The sequence below is a fragment of the Pongo abelii genome, chromosome 15, assembly GCF_028885655.2.
Source record: "Pongo abelii isolate AG06213 chromosome 15, NHGRI_mPonAbe1-v2.0_pri, whole genome shotgun sequence".
Classification (NCBI taxonomy): Eukaryota; Metazoa; Chordata; class Mammalia; order Primates; family Hominidae; genus Pongo; species Pongo abelii.
The window spans coordinates 28,533,827-28,552,003 of NC_072000.2; the positions used below are offsets into that span (position 1 = coordinate 28,533,827).

At 37.4% G+C, this 18,177-nt stretch overlaps 1 protein-coding gene across 8 annotated transcripts in view; it reads right to left on the reverse strand.

Annotated features, from left to right (window-relative positions):
- Positions 1–18,177, reverse strand: part of STXBP6 (syntaxin binding protein 6) — a 244,762-nt gene that overhangs the window by 160,113 nt on the left and 66,472 nt on the right. For 3 of the 8 annotated variants that reach the window (XM_063715548.1, XM_024231976.3, XM_054529945.2), the window contains 2 exons: positions 9,309–9,384; positions 6,806–6,991 (listed from right to left, as the gene is read on the reverse strand). The exons of 1 other annotated variant lie outside the window; for it this stretch is intronic. In XM_063715548.1, coding sequence (XP_063571618.1) covers positions 6,806–6,959 — 154 coding nt within the window. In that variant the 5' untranslated portion in view covers positions 6,960–6,991; positions 9,309–9,384. Of the gene's footprint in view, positions 1–6,805; positions 6,992–9,203; positions 9,260–9,308; positions 9,385–18,177 lie in introns of those variants that run through there. 4 more of the 8 variants (XM_063715547.1, XM_024231973.3, XM_054529947.2 and 1 more) reach the window with 3 other exon arrangements.

Here is an 18,177-nt window from a genome sequence, read left to right on the forward strand (position 1 = left end):
CCAAAAGTGTTCCACGTCTCTATCAATTGTGAAGAGTCAGAAAGGAATGTACTATTTAAAACACGGTCCTCTCTACCACACCCCTCCCAAGTGAATTAGAAGAAATGAGGTGCTGTGGCAGTTGCACATGGCCATGGGTCAGGGACCAGGTGGATGTCTGACTCTGCCACTTCCAAAATGGTGACCCCGGGAGATCATGACCTCTGATGAACACTGGTTCCTTGATCTGTGAAATGAGGAACATACCACCCAACAAATGGGGATGCCGCAGAGATTAACTGGAATTAAATAATATAATATGCATAAGATGAATACTTTTTACTTTTATATAATTTTTTAAAATTTCTTAATTTCCACAATATTCACTATTTATATAAGAATATATATATATATAAAAAATTATTGCAGTCTTTCACTGCTAATACCTTTGTGTGCCTCTGACTTCAGTGTGAATTTCTTCGTTTTTCCTGGATAAAAACTCTTGAAAAGTCAACTTACCACTGCTGAATAAACCATTTCTACCAAGGTCAAATTTCATCTGTCTTGTCTCTTCCCTCTCTTCTAATATTTATAGACTTTGAGATGAGACCCGGTCTGAATTAGAAAGTAGATAAACAGTTTCTCTCCTATGCCAGATCACTGACAATTAAATTTGGTTACCCTAATTCCAGTAACAACCTGTAAGGAATTTTCTCAAACTCTCATAAATGTGTAAGTGTTGGTATTAACTGCCTGGATTCTTCTCTACATGACATGCATGAAATAAGAATGAAACTTGGTATAAAACTTCCATGGGGGTTCAGATCCCTAGAATCCCAGAGCCCAAATAAACATGAATCTAACTACTCTGAATTTTTCAACTGAATAAACTAAAGCCCAGAAAAATCAGATGTTTGACCATGGCCAGACAACAAGAAAGAAATTAAAGAAGTTTTTAATAAAATTGAGTACCAAAAATGTATCATTGTGTCAGATATCCCAATAAGACAACCCAGAGTATACCCCTGGAAAACAGTAAAACTTCTCAACCTTAGCTTCAGAAGTTCTTGCACAACACTTTCAAAATACAGATTAGCTTCCCCGCCAGCCCCCCGTGCTGCATTAGAACCAGGCCATCTGTACTTTGAGAAATTCTAGAGGGTATTATAAGGAACACCTAGGGCTGCCAATCACTGAGATAAAGGGCAGTATTGGCAGGTTCTATGCTCCTAATACATGTCATTACCTTCCATGGGTATCTATTTACATAAATTATTTCATCAAAAAGCATTCAGAACTATTTCCTAAAGAAAATTTTGCTCTCCCTACAAATCTAAAACCATTTTGAAAAGATTAAGATTTTCTGTTTCAACAAAACATGTAGAAGAATGTACTAATCACAAGAATTAAAGCTCCCACATGCTCCTTCTCTGGGGATGAGTAGCAGCCAAGGGAAGATTTTTACCCATTTATGGATATAAAGGGTAGCATCATATATTACACACACATCATTAAAACAGGATCCAGAAAATAGATTTTAAACATGAAATTACAGAATGTTTGGTAGGTAACTGATGTCTAATAACAAACTGATTTTAACTTAGCATGTTTCTAGTTTAGCTTTATAGACCCATATTACCATGGACAACTGACTACAGAAATTGTTGTGGGTAGGGCTTGCTTTACACTTTGAGTGTGTTAACAGTTCTAAGTTATAAATAAAGTCTACACTATAATCAGGTACGTAGTAAACAAAAAACTCAAACACATTTTCCATTAAGCATCTATTGTCTCTATCAAGTAATGTGCCAGGTGCTATAAGGAACTTATCATATTAGCTCCAGTCTTTGAGCAACCTAATCCACATGAGTGAGCAAGAATGAAAAGATAGCACAAAATAAAGATTTTGTATGTAGACAGACCATACAGATGCAAGCACAGGTTTAGATGATACACAGCTGCTTCTATCAGAGTGTTCAAAAAGGCCACTGGAATAAGCTCTCATGCCTATAAAGGAGAGGATTAGTTTCCACCCACCTTAGGAGGTGCGTGGAGATAATGAGGTTAATATTTCCCATTAGCGACTCTGTAAAAGTGTTTTTAAAGTAGTCAATTTCAGCCGGGCGCAGTGGCGCATGCCTGTAATCCCAGCACTTTGGGAGGCTGAGGTGGGCAGATGGCCTGAGGTCGGGAGCTCGAGACCAGCTTGGCCAACATGGTGAAACACCGTCTCTACTAAAAATACAAAATTAGTTGGGCGCAGTGGCATGCGCCTGTAATCTCAGTTACTCAGGAGGCTGAGGCAGGAGAACTGCTTGAACCCGGGAGGTGGAGGTTGCAGTGAGCTGAGATCGCGCCACTGCACTCCAGCCTGGGCAACAGAACGAGACTCCGTCTCAAAAAAAAAAAAAAAAAATCAATTTCATTGAAATATATTTACATATGATAAAATACAACCACTTTAAGTGTGCAGCCTGATGAGCTGTCAAAAATGTATACATCTACGTAATCAACACCACAATCAACAAACAGAACACCTAACGTCACTGCAAAAAATTGCCTCAGGTCCCTTCTCAGTCAATCCTGCCACTACATCTTACTTTTGTCTGTTCTAGAATGTCATATAAATAGAATCACATAGTATATTGATGCTTCTGTCTGGTTTTTTTTCACACAACATAATGCTTTTGAGATTCATCCATGTTGCTACATATATTGGTAGTTCATTTCTTTTTACTGTAAGGTAGTATTCCACTGCAAAAATGTAAAATAATTTGTTTATGCATTTAATATGTAGATGGATATTTATTTCTGGGTTTTGGTTATTATGAATGAGACTGTTATGAATACTTGTGTATAAGTCTTTAGGTGGACGTATGTTTTTATTTTTTCTCTTGAGTATATGCCTAGAAATGGGGTGCATGTTTGACTTTATAAAAAACTGCCAAGTTGTTTACTAAAGCAGTCATATCATTTTTACATTCCCATCAGCAAAGTATGAGAGCTCAAATTGCTTCGCATGTTAACACTTGGTATTGTCAGTATTTTTAATTTTAGTCATTGCTGAAAAGAAAAAGCAGAAACCAATGCTTTAAGAATGTTAATCACAGAGGCATCTCAGTACATAAGCACTTGTATATATCATTCAAGAAGTCAATCAATCCGTGATTCCAGTGAGAAACACTCAAATCCTATCCCAAGAAACCATAATGAACTGGAGAGATTATTTTTCTCCTTATAGAATTAAACCTAAATAACCCAAGAAAGATCTTATTTATCCCACTCCAGCACCATTTTTGGATACCTCCAGAGGATATTTAAACCGCTCTGAAAATAATAAGTCTTATGATCACAGACCTCTAACTCTGATCATAAACTGTACTAGATATTGGGAAAAAATTCACACAAAGAAAAGTCAGTAAAAGACATTGGATATATATGCAACACCCATGTCTAGATGCATATTTTGGCAAGCTTTTAAAGTAGTGATACTTCTCCCTTTTTTAAAATTTAATGCTTCATGCTGTTTCAAGAATGGTTAAAAATTATTAGCAGACATTGTCCTAATTTGGACAAAGTTTGCCAGTTCAAAATGAATAGCTGGTTTTCATCAACCAAACCACAATAGTTGAAGGGCCTGGCCTCCCAGAAGGCGTAGGCAGTTCACACTAATAGCAGGAAGAAGATTTTCATTCCAGGGCTCAGCTTTCACTTCACAGACTCCTATGAGAGCTGAGCTACAAAGAGGTCATCCCTAGACTGAATAGGAGAATAGGAGAAATTCAAAATCCTGCTTAGTTTTTTAATGAACCTGCCATTCCCTCTGCCTGGAATGCCCTCTCACCCACACAATCCTCTTTTCAAAACCAGTGAAGCCCTACTTTTCTTGAAACTCTTGGTTCTCCAAACCAGGCCAAATTCTCTGCATACCTGCTTTCACATCACTGTATTTTTTTTAATCTTTCACAGTTTATAACTATGTTTATTTTAGTGATGGATTAATGTCTATTGCTACTTGCCCACCAAATTAGGTAAGCTGCATGAATTCTTTTCATAGCGGTACCCACGGAACATAGGATGCTTGGCACAGAAAAGTTCTTAATAAATATTTGACTAATTAATTGCTAATTAAAACATTACCTTATCAGGGATGTAACTGATATGCCTCTAAGCTTCGCACAAGTTAAAAAATAAAGGTGGCTGCTTCTTTGTCACTTACAAGAAAAATCAAACTGCAAAAATCTTGGGTGTCAAAGTTGCCTGCCCTTCTCCTGACCCCATTTCCACTATACTGTCTGCTTAAATGTCAGATCTACTTTATCAATCTCAAGATTCAAAACCATGAAAAGACTGAATAACAAAAGATTTTCCTCCATTAGCATGCAACAAAAAAGCAATTCTCATAGTTTTGGACTTTAAACCTGAAGGTCCTGGTAATTTGTAAAGGAAATACAGTTATTCCATAAGTCCCAGGTCATTATCTTCTATGGCAGGGGAAATGAAATGGTTATGCTATTTCACTGAGATGAGGTTGTCAGAGTCCCTATATCATTCTTGCAGGCTTCATGATCAGAATTAGGCAGACAACAGCATATGCCTAAAATGCAAACAACAATTCTTCAATTATACATAGGTACTAGGCAAAATTCAAGTGGCTTCTAGACCGTCTACCTTTCTTTCAACTACTCATCTATAAGAAATCTCAAGGAAATATTGAGAAAATAGAGCTTAACAAAATTAGAATCACTAGGTGTCTACACTAGGCCGATGTTCAGCTCAGCTCAAATGCAAATCAATCTTTATTTAAGTGTATTCTATTCATTGTTTGTGTAAACAGAACTCTGGAATCTAAATTTAAGAATATGAAAATATTTTTAAGACCTGGGCTGGGTGTGGCAGCTCATGCCTGTAATCCCAGCACTTTCGGAGGCCAAGGGGAAATGACTGTTTGAAGACCAGCCTGGGCAACATAACAAGACCCCATTGCTACAAAAACTATAAAAATGGCGGTTTATCCCTGTAATCCTAGCACTTTGGGAGGCCTAAGTAGGAGGATTGCTTGAGCCCAGGAGTTCGAGACCAGCCTAGGCAACAGAGTGAGAACTCATCTTTACAAAAAAATACAAAAATCAGCTGGGCATGGTGTTGTGTGCCTGCAGTCCCAGCTCTCGGGAGGCTGAGGCAGGAGGATCGATTGAACCCAAGGAGGTCAAGGCTACAGTGAGCCATGGTTGCGCTACTGCATTCCAGCCTGGGCAACAGAGCTCACTCTTTGAGACCCTGTCTCAAAACAAAACAAAACACACTTGAATTTCATTAACAAAATTCTAGGAAAGTATTAGGTGAGGCTACTTCTTTCTTCCACTTAGTCACTAGATATTAATTGAGGCCCTAGAATATGCCCGGCACTGCTTAGCGCACTAAAGAAATACAAATATCTTCTAACAATAACCAAATTTTTTTATTAACCTAATCCTTATTTGGAATAAACAGAAACCAATGTTTCAAGGTCAATTCTCTCATACTCATTTAAATAAAAGCTTTCTTCCTTTTTTTTTTTTCTTTTGAGACAGAGTCTCACTCTGTCATCCAGGCTGGAGTGCAGTGGTATGATCTCGGCTCACTGCAACCTCTGCCTCCTGGGTTCAAGCAATTCTCCCATCTCAGCTTCCTGAGTAGCTGGGATTACAGGTGAGCGCCATCATGCCTGGCTAATTTTTTTATTTTTAATAGAGACGGGGTTTCACTATGTTGGCCAGGCTGGTCTCGAACTCCTGACCTCAGATGATCCTCCTGCCTCGGCCTCCCAAAGTGCTGAGCATTATAGGCGTGAGCCACCGCGCCTGGCCCTTTGAAAAATAATTCTTACCAAAGTGCTATGTTCTTACTTCATTTTAATCTAAGACACAGTCTTAGAAATTTACATGATCTTTCTGGTAAAAAGTTACTTTTACCCTAAAATAAATTCTGATAAATGATCAAAGATTTAATTTTTTAAGAAGCTAGAAATGGGTCCAAAAACATAAAGTTTTACTCCCAAAACTACAATTGAAGGAAATTTTTTAAAAAGATAAACTAAAGTAAGCTTAAATCTCCCATCACTCCATACAAGAAATATCAGAAATATCACAAATGCTCCAGGTGTTTAGATTAGCATCACCAGTAACTCCATGAAAAATTTATCCAAATTTTATCTCAAAAATCTTAATACGAATCCATTGTAAACTCCACAGATCTCCTACAATCACAAACAGAATGAGAAAGAAAAAAAAAAAAACAGGATTCAAAGCTTAATAAAACAGATGCCTCTTCCTGACAAGGCAATGGCTGTCAGGCAAAGCAACGATTTGTGAACTGAATCAACCTCCTCACATTCCATAAGGTGCCAATATTTATCTTAAGACAAGTGATTACTGATTATTGGCAACTGTCTAGAAAAACAAAGCCAATGAAAGTCAGGTTGTGAGTAATGACAATTATCCAGATACCAGGAACTGTTCTAAAACGAGAATTCCAGAGGATAGCCCATTCTCTGTCAGTGTCCCCGTGAAGGCAAGTATGGACAAACAAGTCTGCAAAACATTTTATGAAAGCTCTTAATGAACTGGAAAATACATCCGAATTGAACTTCACTACCTTTCCAACATGCGGCAACCTCAAAAACAGAGGCGTCACCAGTAAAGAGGAAGACCAGAGAAACAAGGAAAAGGAGCAAGAGAGTGCAGACACCTACAAAACCTGTGAATGTAAACCTCCTGGACACCTCGGAATGAACTGTTCTGAAATAGAAGTTATTTTAATAATATTAATATCTGGTTCTCATTACCTGACAGGCAGATATAAGTTAAATATTCGCCTTGACCTCCAGTTGCCAAGAAAGGAATCTTTTTCTTTGTCCTCCTCTTGACTTGGACAGCTCCCAGCATCCTTTCATCAAGAGGTGCAAAAATTTCCTTGCTGATAGCAGATTTGGCACTCATTGTAGAAGAAGCAAGGACAGCACGCAGTGAATCTTTTAAAGAAGCAAAAGAAAGGAAAGTTGGAATTGACAACATTGTAAGGGCTCATACAATAATCAGCAGCAAGTGAATTTGCAGGTGAAGTAATTTTCAATTTGCAGTTTAATCTCATACTTGCTTGAAATGTATTATAGAAACATTAAAAGCAAGGTCTTCATATTTGTAATAACTATGAAAAAATACAAACAAAAAGGCGGTACTTATTTACTTCCCAAAAATGTCAAACACAATATGAGATGAGTAGTACAAACTGGGATCTGGAAAGTTTGTTAATTACTACCCCAACTGCACCTCCCTCTAACTGGCAAGCAGTACCCACTCTATTCCTGTTCTGTAAGGAACATATTTCACATTTCCAGATGACAAGTCTTTCCACTGTCCAACAGTCCTTAGAGTCAAGAAATTCTTTATGCCCCTTCAGAATCTCCTTTAATGTAAATCCATTTCCCTAATTCCATTCATAATGGAAATAATTATATAATCTTCTACACAATAACTATACATGGAACAGAAGACCATTAAATTAATACCCTTCTTCTGCCTTTGATCACACTAAGTAATGAATTCTTATTTATTAGCTTCTTCCAATGGGTCCTAGTTTGCAGTGCTCCTCTGCATCTAGTTACCATGCTCTGTGCCCTTGATAAACACTCCACATTTTCCTTCAGCCAAAATGGATACAGAATTCTAAAAACATATCTGACTAATGCTAAGTATTTTGGAAATGTTACCCAGCAGCTCCCACATGTTATGCTCCTCTGGTTAACTGGCAGTGGATAACCAATAATTAAGAAAATAAAGCAGTTGACGCTGACTCACAGTGAGTTCCCCCCAAAACATACACATACATAGCCCCCATGTTATATTTAGTTTTCTAAAAGTTGTACTCCCCCAATGGTCTTAACTCTGCTTATTTAATATAAATATCTATTATGTTCAAGGTCAATCTGAAATATTAAGCCTGTCATCCATAAAGATTCTACAGCAACTCGAGTAAACTTTCTCTATTCCATCATCCTAGTCATAAATAGTCTGTGCCCTAATAATGAATAGATATCTGTTCAGGCAATTCAACAAATCAAAATTAAAGGCACAGAAAGGGCCCATGGGTTGGACATGCAGAGTATCAGAGATCCTGCATATGGATCAACAGCATAGTTATCTACAGTAACACAGCTCAAAGAGTTGATCAGACTGCTGTAAAACTGAGCCAGCTGGTTACAAAAACACCTGCTATGTGCCACTTCTATAATAAGTATTAGAGATACAAGAAATAATTAAGATATGGTCCCAGTTCTCCAGGAATTGACTGCTAACTACATCAGAAGTTTCACTTAAATCCAGATAGTTTATAGTAAAAGATCATGGGATCATCCTTCCCAATGCAAGATTCACAAATGCTACCCACACAACTGTTTACCTGTAACCTGTTCACATCTATAACCTCCTGGTAGGAAAGTGATATATTAAAAAAGAACACCTTTCTAGTTAAAGAAATTTCTCCTAGTTTTTATTCTGTAATAGAGCAGGTTTTCTTAGTGACACAAGAATACCTATCTATACATACACAAAGAATATGTATCTGGATATCCTAGAAATTATAGATCTAATACCCACATCTACTTGTGCTCTAATCCCAACATTTTATCATCAGCACCAGGTTCTTCATGCTGGCCAAGAACAAAATGACAACAGTGGAGGGGGACCTGTTTTTCAAATGCTGATCACTAACTGATATGTTATGATTTCCTACAAGTTGGTAACAGAATTTCATAATTTACCCCACGACTTTCCTAGGCAAGGTGTTACAATTTATCAGGGACTTTCATTTATTTTTTTAAAGAAAGAAACACATACTGGTTATTTTCCAGCTCCAAGGCCACTTGCCTCTCACTATTTGGGTACAGGTGAAAAAGAAAGCCAGTGGTAGCACAGTGGCTTCAAACCATTTGATAAGCAATGTAGAAAGCAAGCCAAAGTCCTGAGATGACTGGGCGCTCTTTTTTTTTTTTTTTTTTTTTTTTGAGGCAGAGTCTTGCTAAATCACCCAGGCTGGAGTGCAGTGGTGCAATCTTGACTCACTGCAACCTCCACTTCTCCAGTTCAATCGATTCTACTGCCTCAGCCTCCCCAGTAGCTGTGATTACAGGTGCCTGCCACCACGCCCAGCTAATTTTTGTATTTTTAGTAGAGATAGAGTTTCACCATGTTGGCCAGGCTGGTCTTGAACTCCTGATCTCAAGTGATGCACCTGCCTCGGCCTCCCAAAGTGCTGGTATTACAGGCGTGAGCCACCGCGCCCAGTCTCACCAGGTGTTCTCGGACCAGCGCCTTCCCAGCTGTCATGGCTTTTGCTTTTTCATCTCAGGTTCACAGTTTTCTAAAACTGTAGTTAAAAGAAAAAGAAAGCTATCATTTTATCATATAAAATCTGTCAGAAAAAGGAAAGAAAGAGATAATGTGGTTTTACCAAGCTTAGGAAATCCTGTTCTTTTTAAAAACTGGTGAGAAATAGAAATGACCTTTTTTTTTTTTTTTTAATACGGATAGTCAGTGACCAAGAACAAAAGAGAGAGAGAGAGAATAAAGCCAGTAATCTTCACGGAGCACAAGTTTTAGAATCAAGCAAACTCAGGTTCAAATTTTAGCTCCAACACTTAAGACTTACGTGATTTCTGGGTAAATCTCTTAAAATTACAGACCCTTAGTTTATTAACTACAACATAGAGATGTCTTCACCTACCTCCTGGAACTAAAGAATTAAACGAAACAATACATGCAGAACACTTATTCTGTTGCCTGAATAATTAAAAAATGCTTAAAAATGAAACATTTTTATTAATTCTCCTACTATGATATGAAAAGATAAAAATCCCTCTGAACTTGTAGAAATTGAGTAAATGCAGCCATCTATACCAAAGGTATTTGTAAAAGTGAAACCCAACTTTATTTACAAATCCTCACCTTTCTCACCCATCAGTGAGACCCTCCACCCACAGATAAACAGTCTCTTATAGGGATGGTTTTGTACTAAGTATCACAAGGATGAGGAATTTATAGGCGTCACTCTTTAGGACACTCACTAGGAGATTATCAGATTTATTCTATGTGAAATTATCAAAAGTTTTTATTCAGGGCAATGACACTAACAGGCCAGTGTGGAGTACACATGTGTACATGTTTTTAATGTCACCCTGGGAATGGTAATGCACAGCAGATTAGATGGAAAAGAATCAGAAAGTAAAAGGGGTACTGTCATAACTTCATAGCAGTAACTTATGAGTATCCCAAATCTGATTGTATGTCTGAATTCAGCATGGAGAGCTTTTCAAAAATGCAGACTCCTGGGTCCTTCCTTTATACCCACCAAATTAGAATCCTGGGATCTGTATTTTAAACAACTCTAACTGGTTCTCATGCAGCCATGCAGTCATTCTGCCACCGAATTTAAATGCTCTGAGCCTAGAGAGGAGCTAAAACCTAGACCAGAAAGGTAGTGATGGGAATGGAAAGGATGAATCACTTCAGGAGAGAATACAGGAAGACAGTGCACAGGATTTTTTTTCTCTCCATCTAAGCAGCTTTATCAGGCCTTACGTCTTAGTGTTGGTAAATCAATGTCCATCCCAAGGCTGAGAACCCACTGTAAGAAATTAAGATGAATATAACAACAATGGTACACCAATGACCACTAGTTACTCCAACCTATATCACCCCATGGAAGTCTTTTCTTTTCCTGCTTCTACAGGGTATAATTACAAAATTTTTCCATCCAAGAAACCAACCTACAATATGATTTGCAAGTCAAAGCAGCTAGTTCCCAAAGTGTTAGTTACAAAAAACTAATCACAGTTGGTTCTGATCTTCTCACTTTGTGCCATCACATCTATACATACCACTCTTGTTAATGCATGGCTACTGTAGTGTGATGCTTTTCCACTGCCCAAGTAACTAGGAATAAGACCATCCTTTAGGTTAGGAGTTGCAAACTCAAATGACCTCAGAGATCAGGTAGATGAAGCGCATAAGTAAAGGGGAACAGGTGTAAGATGCTTTTGTATTCCAATATCAACATTTTTGGTTCCCAGTAGTGGAACTCGTATTTGTCATCTGTGGTCAGGAGACCAAGAGGAGTAGTAGGAACTGGAGCAAATTAAAAATCTCCATTGTTAAGGCATTCATTATCATGCAGGTAGTTCTAGGGAAGTATAGTCTACAGCCCTTAAATATTTTTCATGTGAGAAGAATCTCCTCTGGTAAGGCAACAGTGCCATCTATTTAGCTTAATACTGTTAGATAGTTGATCTAACTTCATTTACTCCTCTGTTCTGATCCCATGTTTAACATGCAATCTTCTGATCATGTTTTGGCCTTGTGGCTGTGCCACACAAGTATTCTAGACTATGTCACAATTATACTTCCTACTGTAAATGAGTAACCAAGAATTTTAGACATCAGTCTCATAAGCTAGTTAATGTGTCTCAACACTAAGGCAGATGCAGTCAGCATGCTGATAACAAGTTTCAGAGTCTTTGAAGTTAAGAACCAAGATGATGTCACCCTGGAAGACTTTGGGGGGAAAATCACCTAGTCTTTCCTACTTCAACGGAACTTCAGTTTGGTGAACCCAAATAAGTTAGAAATAAGAGAAATAAGATTCTCTAAAATTAGACTTCTTTGCATTACCACTTTGTTTTTGAAATTCTACAAATTCAATTTTAACTCCCACCTATAATGTGATGACACTAATCATGCATCCAACTCAGAGTGCCTTTCTGGCTTTAAACCCATATACCTAGCTGTGGACTGAGCATTTCCACTGAGACCTAACCTAGACCCTTCCTTCTCCCTCAACCCTTTCAAATCCCCATAACGAACCAATCGTCAAATCCTGTGGATTTGATTGAATATTTCTAGACTAGCTTTTCTTCATTCTCACTTCCTCTGCCTTAGTTTGGGTCTTCACCATCCCCGGCCTGAATAATTTTGATGCTTCCTCTAAAGGACTCCAGTACTGCTCTTACTTTACCACAATCAGCCCTCTACACTGTCCAATGTCATATTCCAAAGGATGAATATGATTCAAGCTTAACTGTACTTAACTGCTTCTTCTCCATGCCTCAGCTATTGACAAAGAAACACAATAACCTTAACAAGGAAAAAGCCGATGTTGTAAATGTTAAAACCTAAATAGAGAAATGTTAAATTACTTCCCTTAAAAGCCACTATATATATATACTAAATGCTACAAAACAGATGTTATTATATATCACTAAACCTAGAAATCTAAAAATGTTAATTTTGCTCCAAAGTTCAAAAACTTTAACAGGTAGTCAGAAAATATACAAGCATTTATGCAAAGAAAATCAATTTTATTTTTTCTGATGTCATATATTAAGATCAAGGAGATAATATGAGGCCAATTTAGCCCCTTTAAAAGTATTTAAGAGAGAGTTACTGATTTTTAACAAAATGTTTATTTAGATAATGTTTCTCTTTGATAAGACAGTTCTCAAGTTGAAAGCTTTAGTCTTTCCATGGCATGTAGGCATGTGAATAAACAATAAATTAGACAAAAATTTTAGTCCACCAACCAGTTTTTCCATGTAATTCAACCACTACTCTTAACTACTAGTTCTTATAAGTAGATTCTAAAAAGGAAGTCAGATATGCTACTAGAACAGACAGGTAACTTTAATCTGGTGATAACATTTGAAGTCTTAAAAGTACAATCACTTCAAGTTCAATCACTCTTTATTGCTACAAACAAGGGCTATTGGATGGGCTTGCCATGGTGAGAAACCAGATGGGAATAGTAGACCAAGAACCCATATTTAAGGCTTCACAAGCTTTACAAAATTAGGGTAAAATCAATAGACATTCAGCAAATCCTCTAACAACATACTTAAAGGGGCCAGAAAATTTTTTTTATTTTTTTTATTTCATTATTATTATACTTTAAGTTTTAGGGTACATGTGCACAATGTGCAGGTTAGTTACATATGTATACATGTGCCATGCTGGTGCGCTGCACCCATTAACTCGTCATTTAGCATTAGGTATATCTCCTAATGCTATCCTTCTCCCCTCCTCCCACCCCACAACAGTCCCCAGAGTGTGATGTTCCCCTTCCTGTGTCCATGTGTTCTCATTGTTCAATTCCCACCTATGAGTGAGAATATGCGGTGTTTGGTTTTTTGTCCTTGCGATAGTTTACTGAGAATGATGATTTTCAATTTCATCCATGTCCCTACAAAGGACATTTTTTATGGCTGCATAGTATTCCATGGTGTATATGTGCCACATTTTCTTAATCCAGTCTACTGTTGTTGGACATTTGGGTTGGTTCCAAGTCTTTGCTATTGTGAATAGTGCCGCAATAAACATATGTGTGCGTGTGTCTTTATAGCAGCATGATTTATAGTCCTTTGGGTATATACCCAGTAATGGGATGGCTGGGTCAAATGGTATTTCTAGTTCTAGATCCCTGAGGAGTCGCCACACTGACTTCCACAATGGTTGAACTAGTTTACAGTCCCACCAACAGTGTAAAAGTGTTCCTATTTCTCCACATCCTCTCCAGCACCTGTTGTTTCCTGACTTTTTAATGACTGCCATTTTAACTAGTGTGAGATGGTATCTCATTGTGGTTTTGATTTGCATTTCTCTGATGGCCAGTGATGGTGGGCATTTTTTCATGTGTTTTTTGGCTGCATAAATGTCTTCTTTTGAGAAGTGTCTGTCCATATCCTTCGCCCACTTTTTGATGGGGTTGTTTGTTTTTTTCTTGTAAATTTGTTTGAGTTCATTGTAGATTCTGGATATCAGCCCTTTGTCAGATGAGTAGGTTGCGAAAATTTTCTCCCATTTGTAGGTTGCCTGTTCACTCTGATGGTAGTTTCCTTTGCTGTGCAGAAGCTCTTTAGTTTAATTAGATCCTATTTGTCAATTTTGGCTTTTGTTGCCATTGCTTTTGGTGTTTTAGACATGAAGTCCTTGCCCATGCCTATGTCCTGAATGGTAATGCCTAGGTTTTCTTCTAGGGTTTTTATGGTTTTAGGTCTAACGTTTAAGTCTTCAATCCATCTTGAATTAATTTTTGTATAAGGTGTAAGGAAGGGATCCAGTTTCAGCTTTCTACATATGGCTAGCCAGTTTTCCCAGCACCATTTATTAAATAAGGAATCCTTTCCCCATTGCTTGTTTTTCTCAGGTTTGTCAAAGATAAGATAGTTGTAGATATGCAGCATTATTTCTGAGGGCTCTGTTCTGTTCCATTGATCTGTATCTCTGTTTTGGTACCAGGACCATGCTGTTTTGGTTACTGTAGCCTTGTAGTATAGTTTGAAGTCAGGTAGCGTGATGCCTCCAGCTTTGTTCTGTTGGCTTAGGATTGACTTGGCGATACGGGCTCTTTTTTGGTTCCATATGAACTTTAAAGTAGTTTTTTTCAATTCTGTGAAGAAAGTCATTGGTAGCTTGATGGGGATGGCATTGAATCTATAAATTACCTTGGGCAGTATGGCCATTTTCACGATATTGATTCTTCCTACCCATGAGCATGGAAGGTTCTTCCATTTCTTTGTGTCCTCTTTTATTTCATTGAGCAGTGGTTTGTAGTTCTCCTTGAAGAGGTCCTTCACGTCCCTTGTAAGTTGGATTCCTAGGTATTTTATTCTCTTTGAAGCAATTATGAATGGGAGTTCACTCATGATTTGGCTGTTTGTCTGTTATTGGTGTATAAGAATGCCTGTGATTTTTGTACATTGATTTTGTATCCTGAGACTTTGCTGAAGTTGCTTATCAGCTTAAGGAGATTTTGGGCTGAGACGATGGGGTTTTCTAGATATACAATCATGTCATCTGCAAACAGGGACAATTTGACTTCCTCTTTTCCTAATTGAATACCCTTTATTTCCTTCTAAAGGAGCCAGAAACTTCTAAACATGAAAAATAATGGGGATATGAATAAAAACTAAAAACATTATCTGTTCTGCTAGAAAAACAGTTGAAGATAGGAAAAAAAATATCTTGAAGTAGAAACTCCAAAGACTGCACATGAACATCACCTGGGTGCCCAGGTCCTGCTCACAGAGATTCAGGGGATCTGGAGCCAGGGCCTGCAACTTGTTTTCTGAATGACTTCTTCAGTTTATTCTGCTATACAACCAGGTCCAGAGCCACTATCTTTGGGTTTTCCCCCTGTATTTAATGAATTATTTATAAAATAAATAAAAAGACCCCAGAAACAAGTGTACATGGCAAATATTTTGTAAAGGCATAGTAATGAATCATTGAAGTTTACATAGCACTTCATGATTTATGAAGTATTTCTACATCTAATTCCAAATGTGTAATCAAGAGAGCCACTGAATATATCTTCCAAAGTTTGCTTCAAAACTGTAAATTAGAATCTTCAGATATGTATGTGAGTATTTTTTTTTTTTTTTGAGGCAGAGTGTCACGGTTGCCCAGGCTGGGGTGCAGTGGCACCATCTTGGCTCACTGCAACCTTTGTCTCCCAGGTTCAAGCAATTCTCCTGCCTCAGCCTCCTGAGTAGCTGGAATTACAGGTGTATGTCACCATGCCCGGCTAATTTTTGTATTTTAGTAGAGATGGGGTTTCACCATGTTGGCCAGGCTTGTTTTCAACTCCTGACCTCAAGTGATCCACCTGCCTCAGCCTCCCAAAGTGCTGGGATTACAGGTGCGTCCCCAGACCAGATATGTGTTTTTATGAAGGTTAAATTATGTCATTTTTAACACAACCGATTGGTGTAAGGATTATGAGGAAGTGTTATAATTCCTATCCAACAGAGATTAATATGAGTTGAAACCTTTTGAGCCAGCAACTCTACCATTAGAAAAAATGGTGTGAGCATGCACACACCATGTGTGTGTTACAGATGCATGTTTACCTCAGATTCATTTTTAAGAAAAAATCATTATAAACAACCTAAATACCCATCAATCTTCATTGGTTAAATACAGTATAGCCCATCCACCCAACAGAATATTACATATCCTTTTAAAATTGTGGCACAGACCTACAGATATCGACTTGGAAAAATTGCCAAGAAATAATACAGGGTGAAAACAAGGAGGTTATAAAACAGAAAATGAGCTCATGAATTTGCAATTTTATGTGTATATTTACATGCATAAAGAGATGTCTAGAAAACAGTTTGCCAAAACGTTAATATGATTATCTCTGGATTTTGAAACAAGGAAACAGGTCAGAGATTCTGCAGCACAGTCTTCGTACTCCACTAAAATCTCAGTGGAGTGCTCCTTGAACATTGCGGTTTTAAGGCACATTCTTTCCACCAAACCTGGAAGACCTATCAAAATACATTTTATTGAGATCCAATTATAAGTTGGCCATATTCTTTTTTCAACTCCAGTCCAGGCATAGTGTTGAGAACCCCAAAGTAAATTAGCAAACTCCCACCCTCAAAAAGCTGTGAGAAAGGAGAGCAAATGCTGTGAATAATGACAAGGCTTGGAAGATAATTTTGTAGGAAGAAAATGGTACCCTTCTTCTGTCCAATTGCAGCTCAATGCTGGAGCCTTCAACCTGGTGAACAGAGCACCAGCTACGCGTTAGCCTGCGCTTGCTCTCTTAGATGAATAACTCTGGAACAATGTAAAAACAATACAACCATACACAACAGCCCTGGTCATACTGTTTAATTCTTTAAGGAAGGAAGCGAGGAATTGCTTTTCTGCCATCAGACTGCCAAACACTATAAGACCCGACTGGGTTTCTTTTCCCTGTATATACTAACTCTCCCTGTGTAAAACACATTATGTTCACAGGATTCTCTGAGCCCATGACTCATATCTGCTTCAACTATAAACCTAGATTATTTTCATCTCCTCTTTCCTTGTTTATATGTTCAGTATACACATTCTTCTTGTAAGTTTGATATCCAAAGAACAAACCCTGACCATAAGATCTGTGTTTACACAAGTTTATTTACATTGCGGGTGTACTTTTTAATCTTCTTTTCAATTACTACATCCTAACTTTCACAAATGATATGACAAAGCCAAAAAATAACACCACCAACAAAAGCTACATAGGATATGTCATCTGGAGGATTTATTGAGGTAAGACGAAGATTTCATAAGCATCACTCATTCCAAGGGATTCTATTAATAGGATCTCCACATTCACAAGTTTAAATTCCAGGACCAGTTAAGCCAGTTCTACAGTATCCATGTACCCTTTCTACAGTAATGAGTAGAAATAAAGAATCACAGTGAAAGCCAGGCTGGAATACACTCATTGGTGTATTATGGATATTGACGAGATTATCAATCTAAAACATAGAACAAACCTTGAAAAGTGAATTAAACCACATCAAAAGAGGAAGGTAGTAACAGAAAAAAATTAGAAAGAGCTCAACTTTTTGACATTCCCCTATTTTTACTGAGCAATCATCATTGTGGTATCCAACAACTAGTTGGCAAACTAAGAAAACAATATGTTGACTTGAGAACACCACTTATAGCAGACAGCATTGGAAATAGCCAAATCTATTCCAACCATGTTCAAATACAGGCAAAAGCCACATAAAGATTGACTTAACATGAAAATAAACATTTTAATTATCTGCTAGGTTCTGCACTACTTGCTGAATTAATTTGTTTCTTTTGCTTACACTGAAGAAAAGACAGAAGGAAAAGCACTAAACCCATATATATGAAAGGAAGTAAAAAGTTTAGGTAGTAGGTCAGACGTTTTCCCCTTAGAGGAGGGTATGACTGATAACAGAAATTGCAGATTTAAAAACAACCAAAAAGATCTATCTACCATTAAAAATAAAGAAACAAACAGAAACATAAACTCTCCAGCAAGCATAACATGAGGTTTTTATATTAGATATTTGTTGACTCAAGCTTTAGGTAAACTTTAAGTTTTCTTGATTTGAGCTAATTCTATTTTGGAAAAGACTTAAAATATAACAGTGAAAAAATAATGAGCCTTTAAAGAAAGCCTCCATTTTTTAAGAGTTTGAAACCTATAAAAACCTAAAATACAGTTGAAACAAGTTTATGTGCTTTCTAAAATGTTTTAAATCAGAGCAAAACTTCTTTAAAATATTCTCTAAATCAAACATCAATTTTAAAACATTCCTTATTTGTTGGGAGGCCGAGGTGGGTGGATCACGAG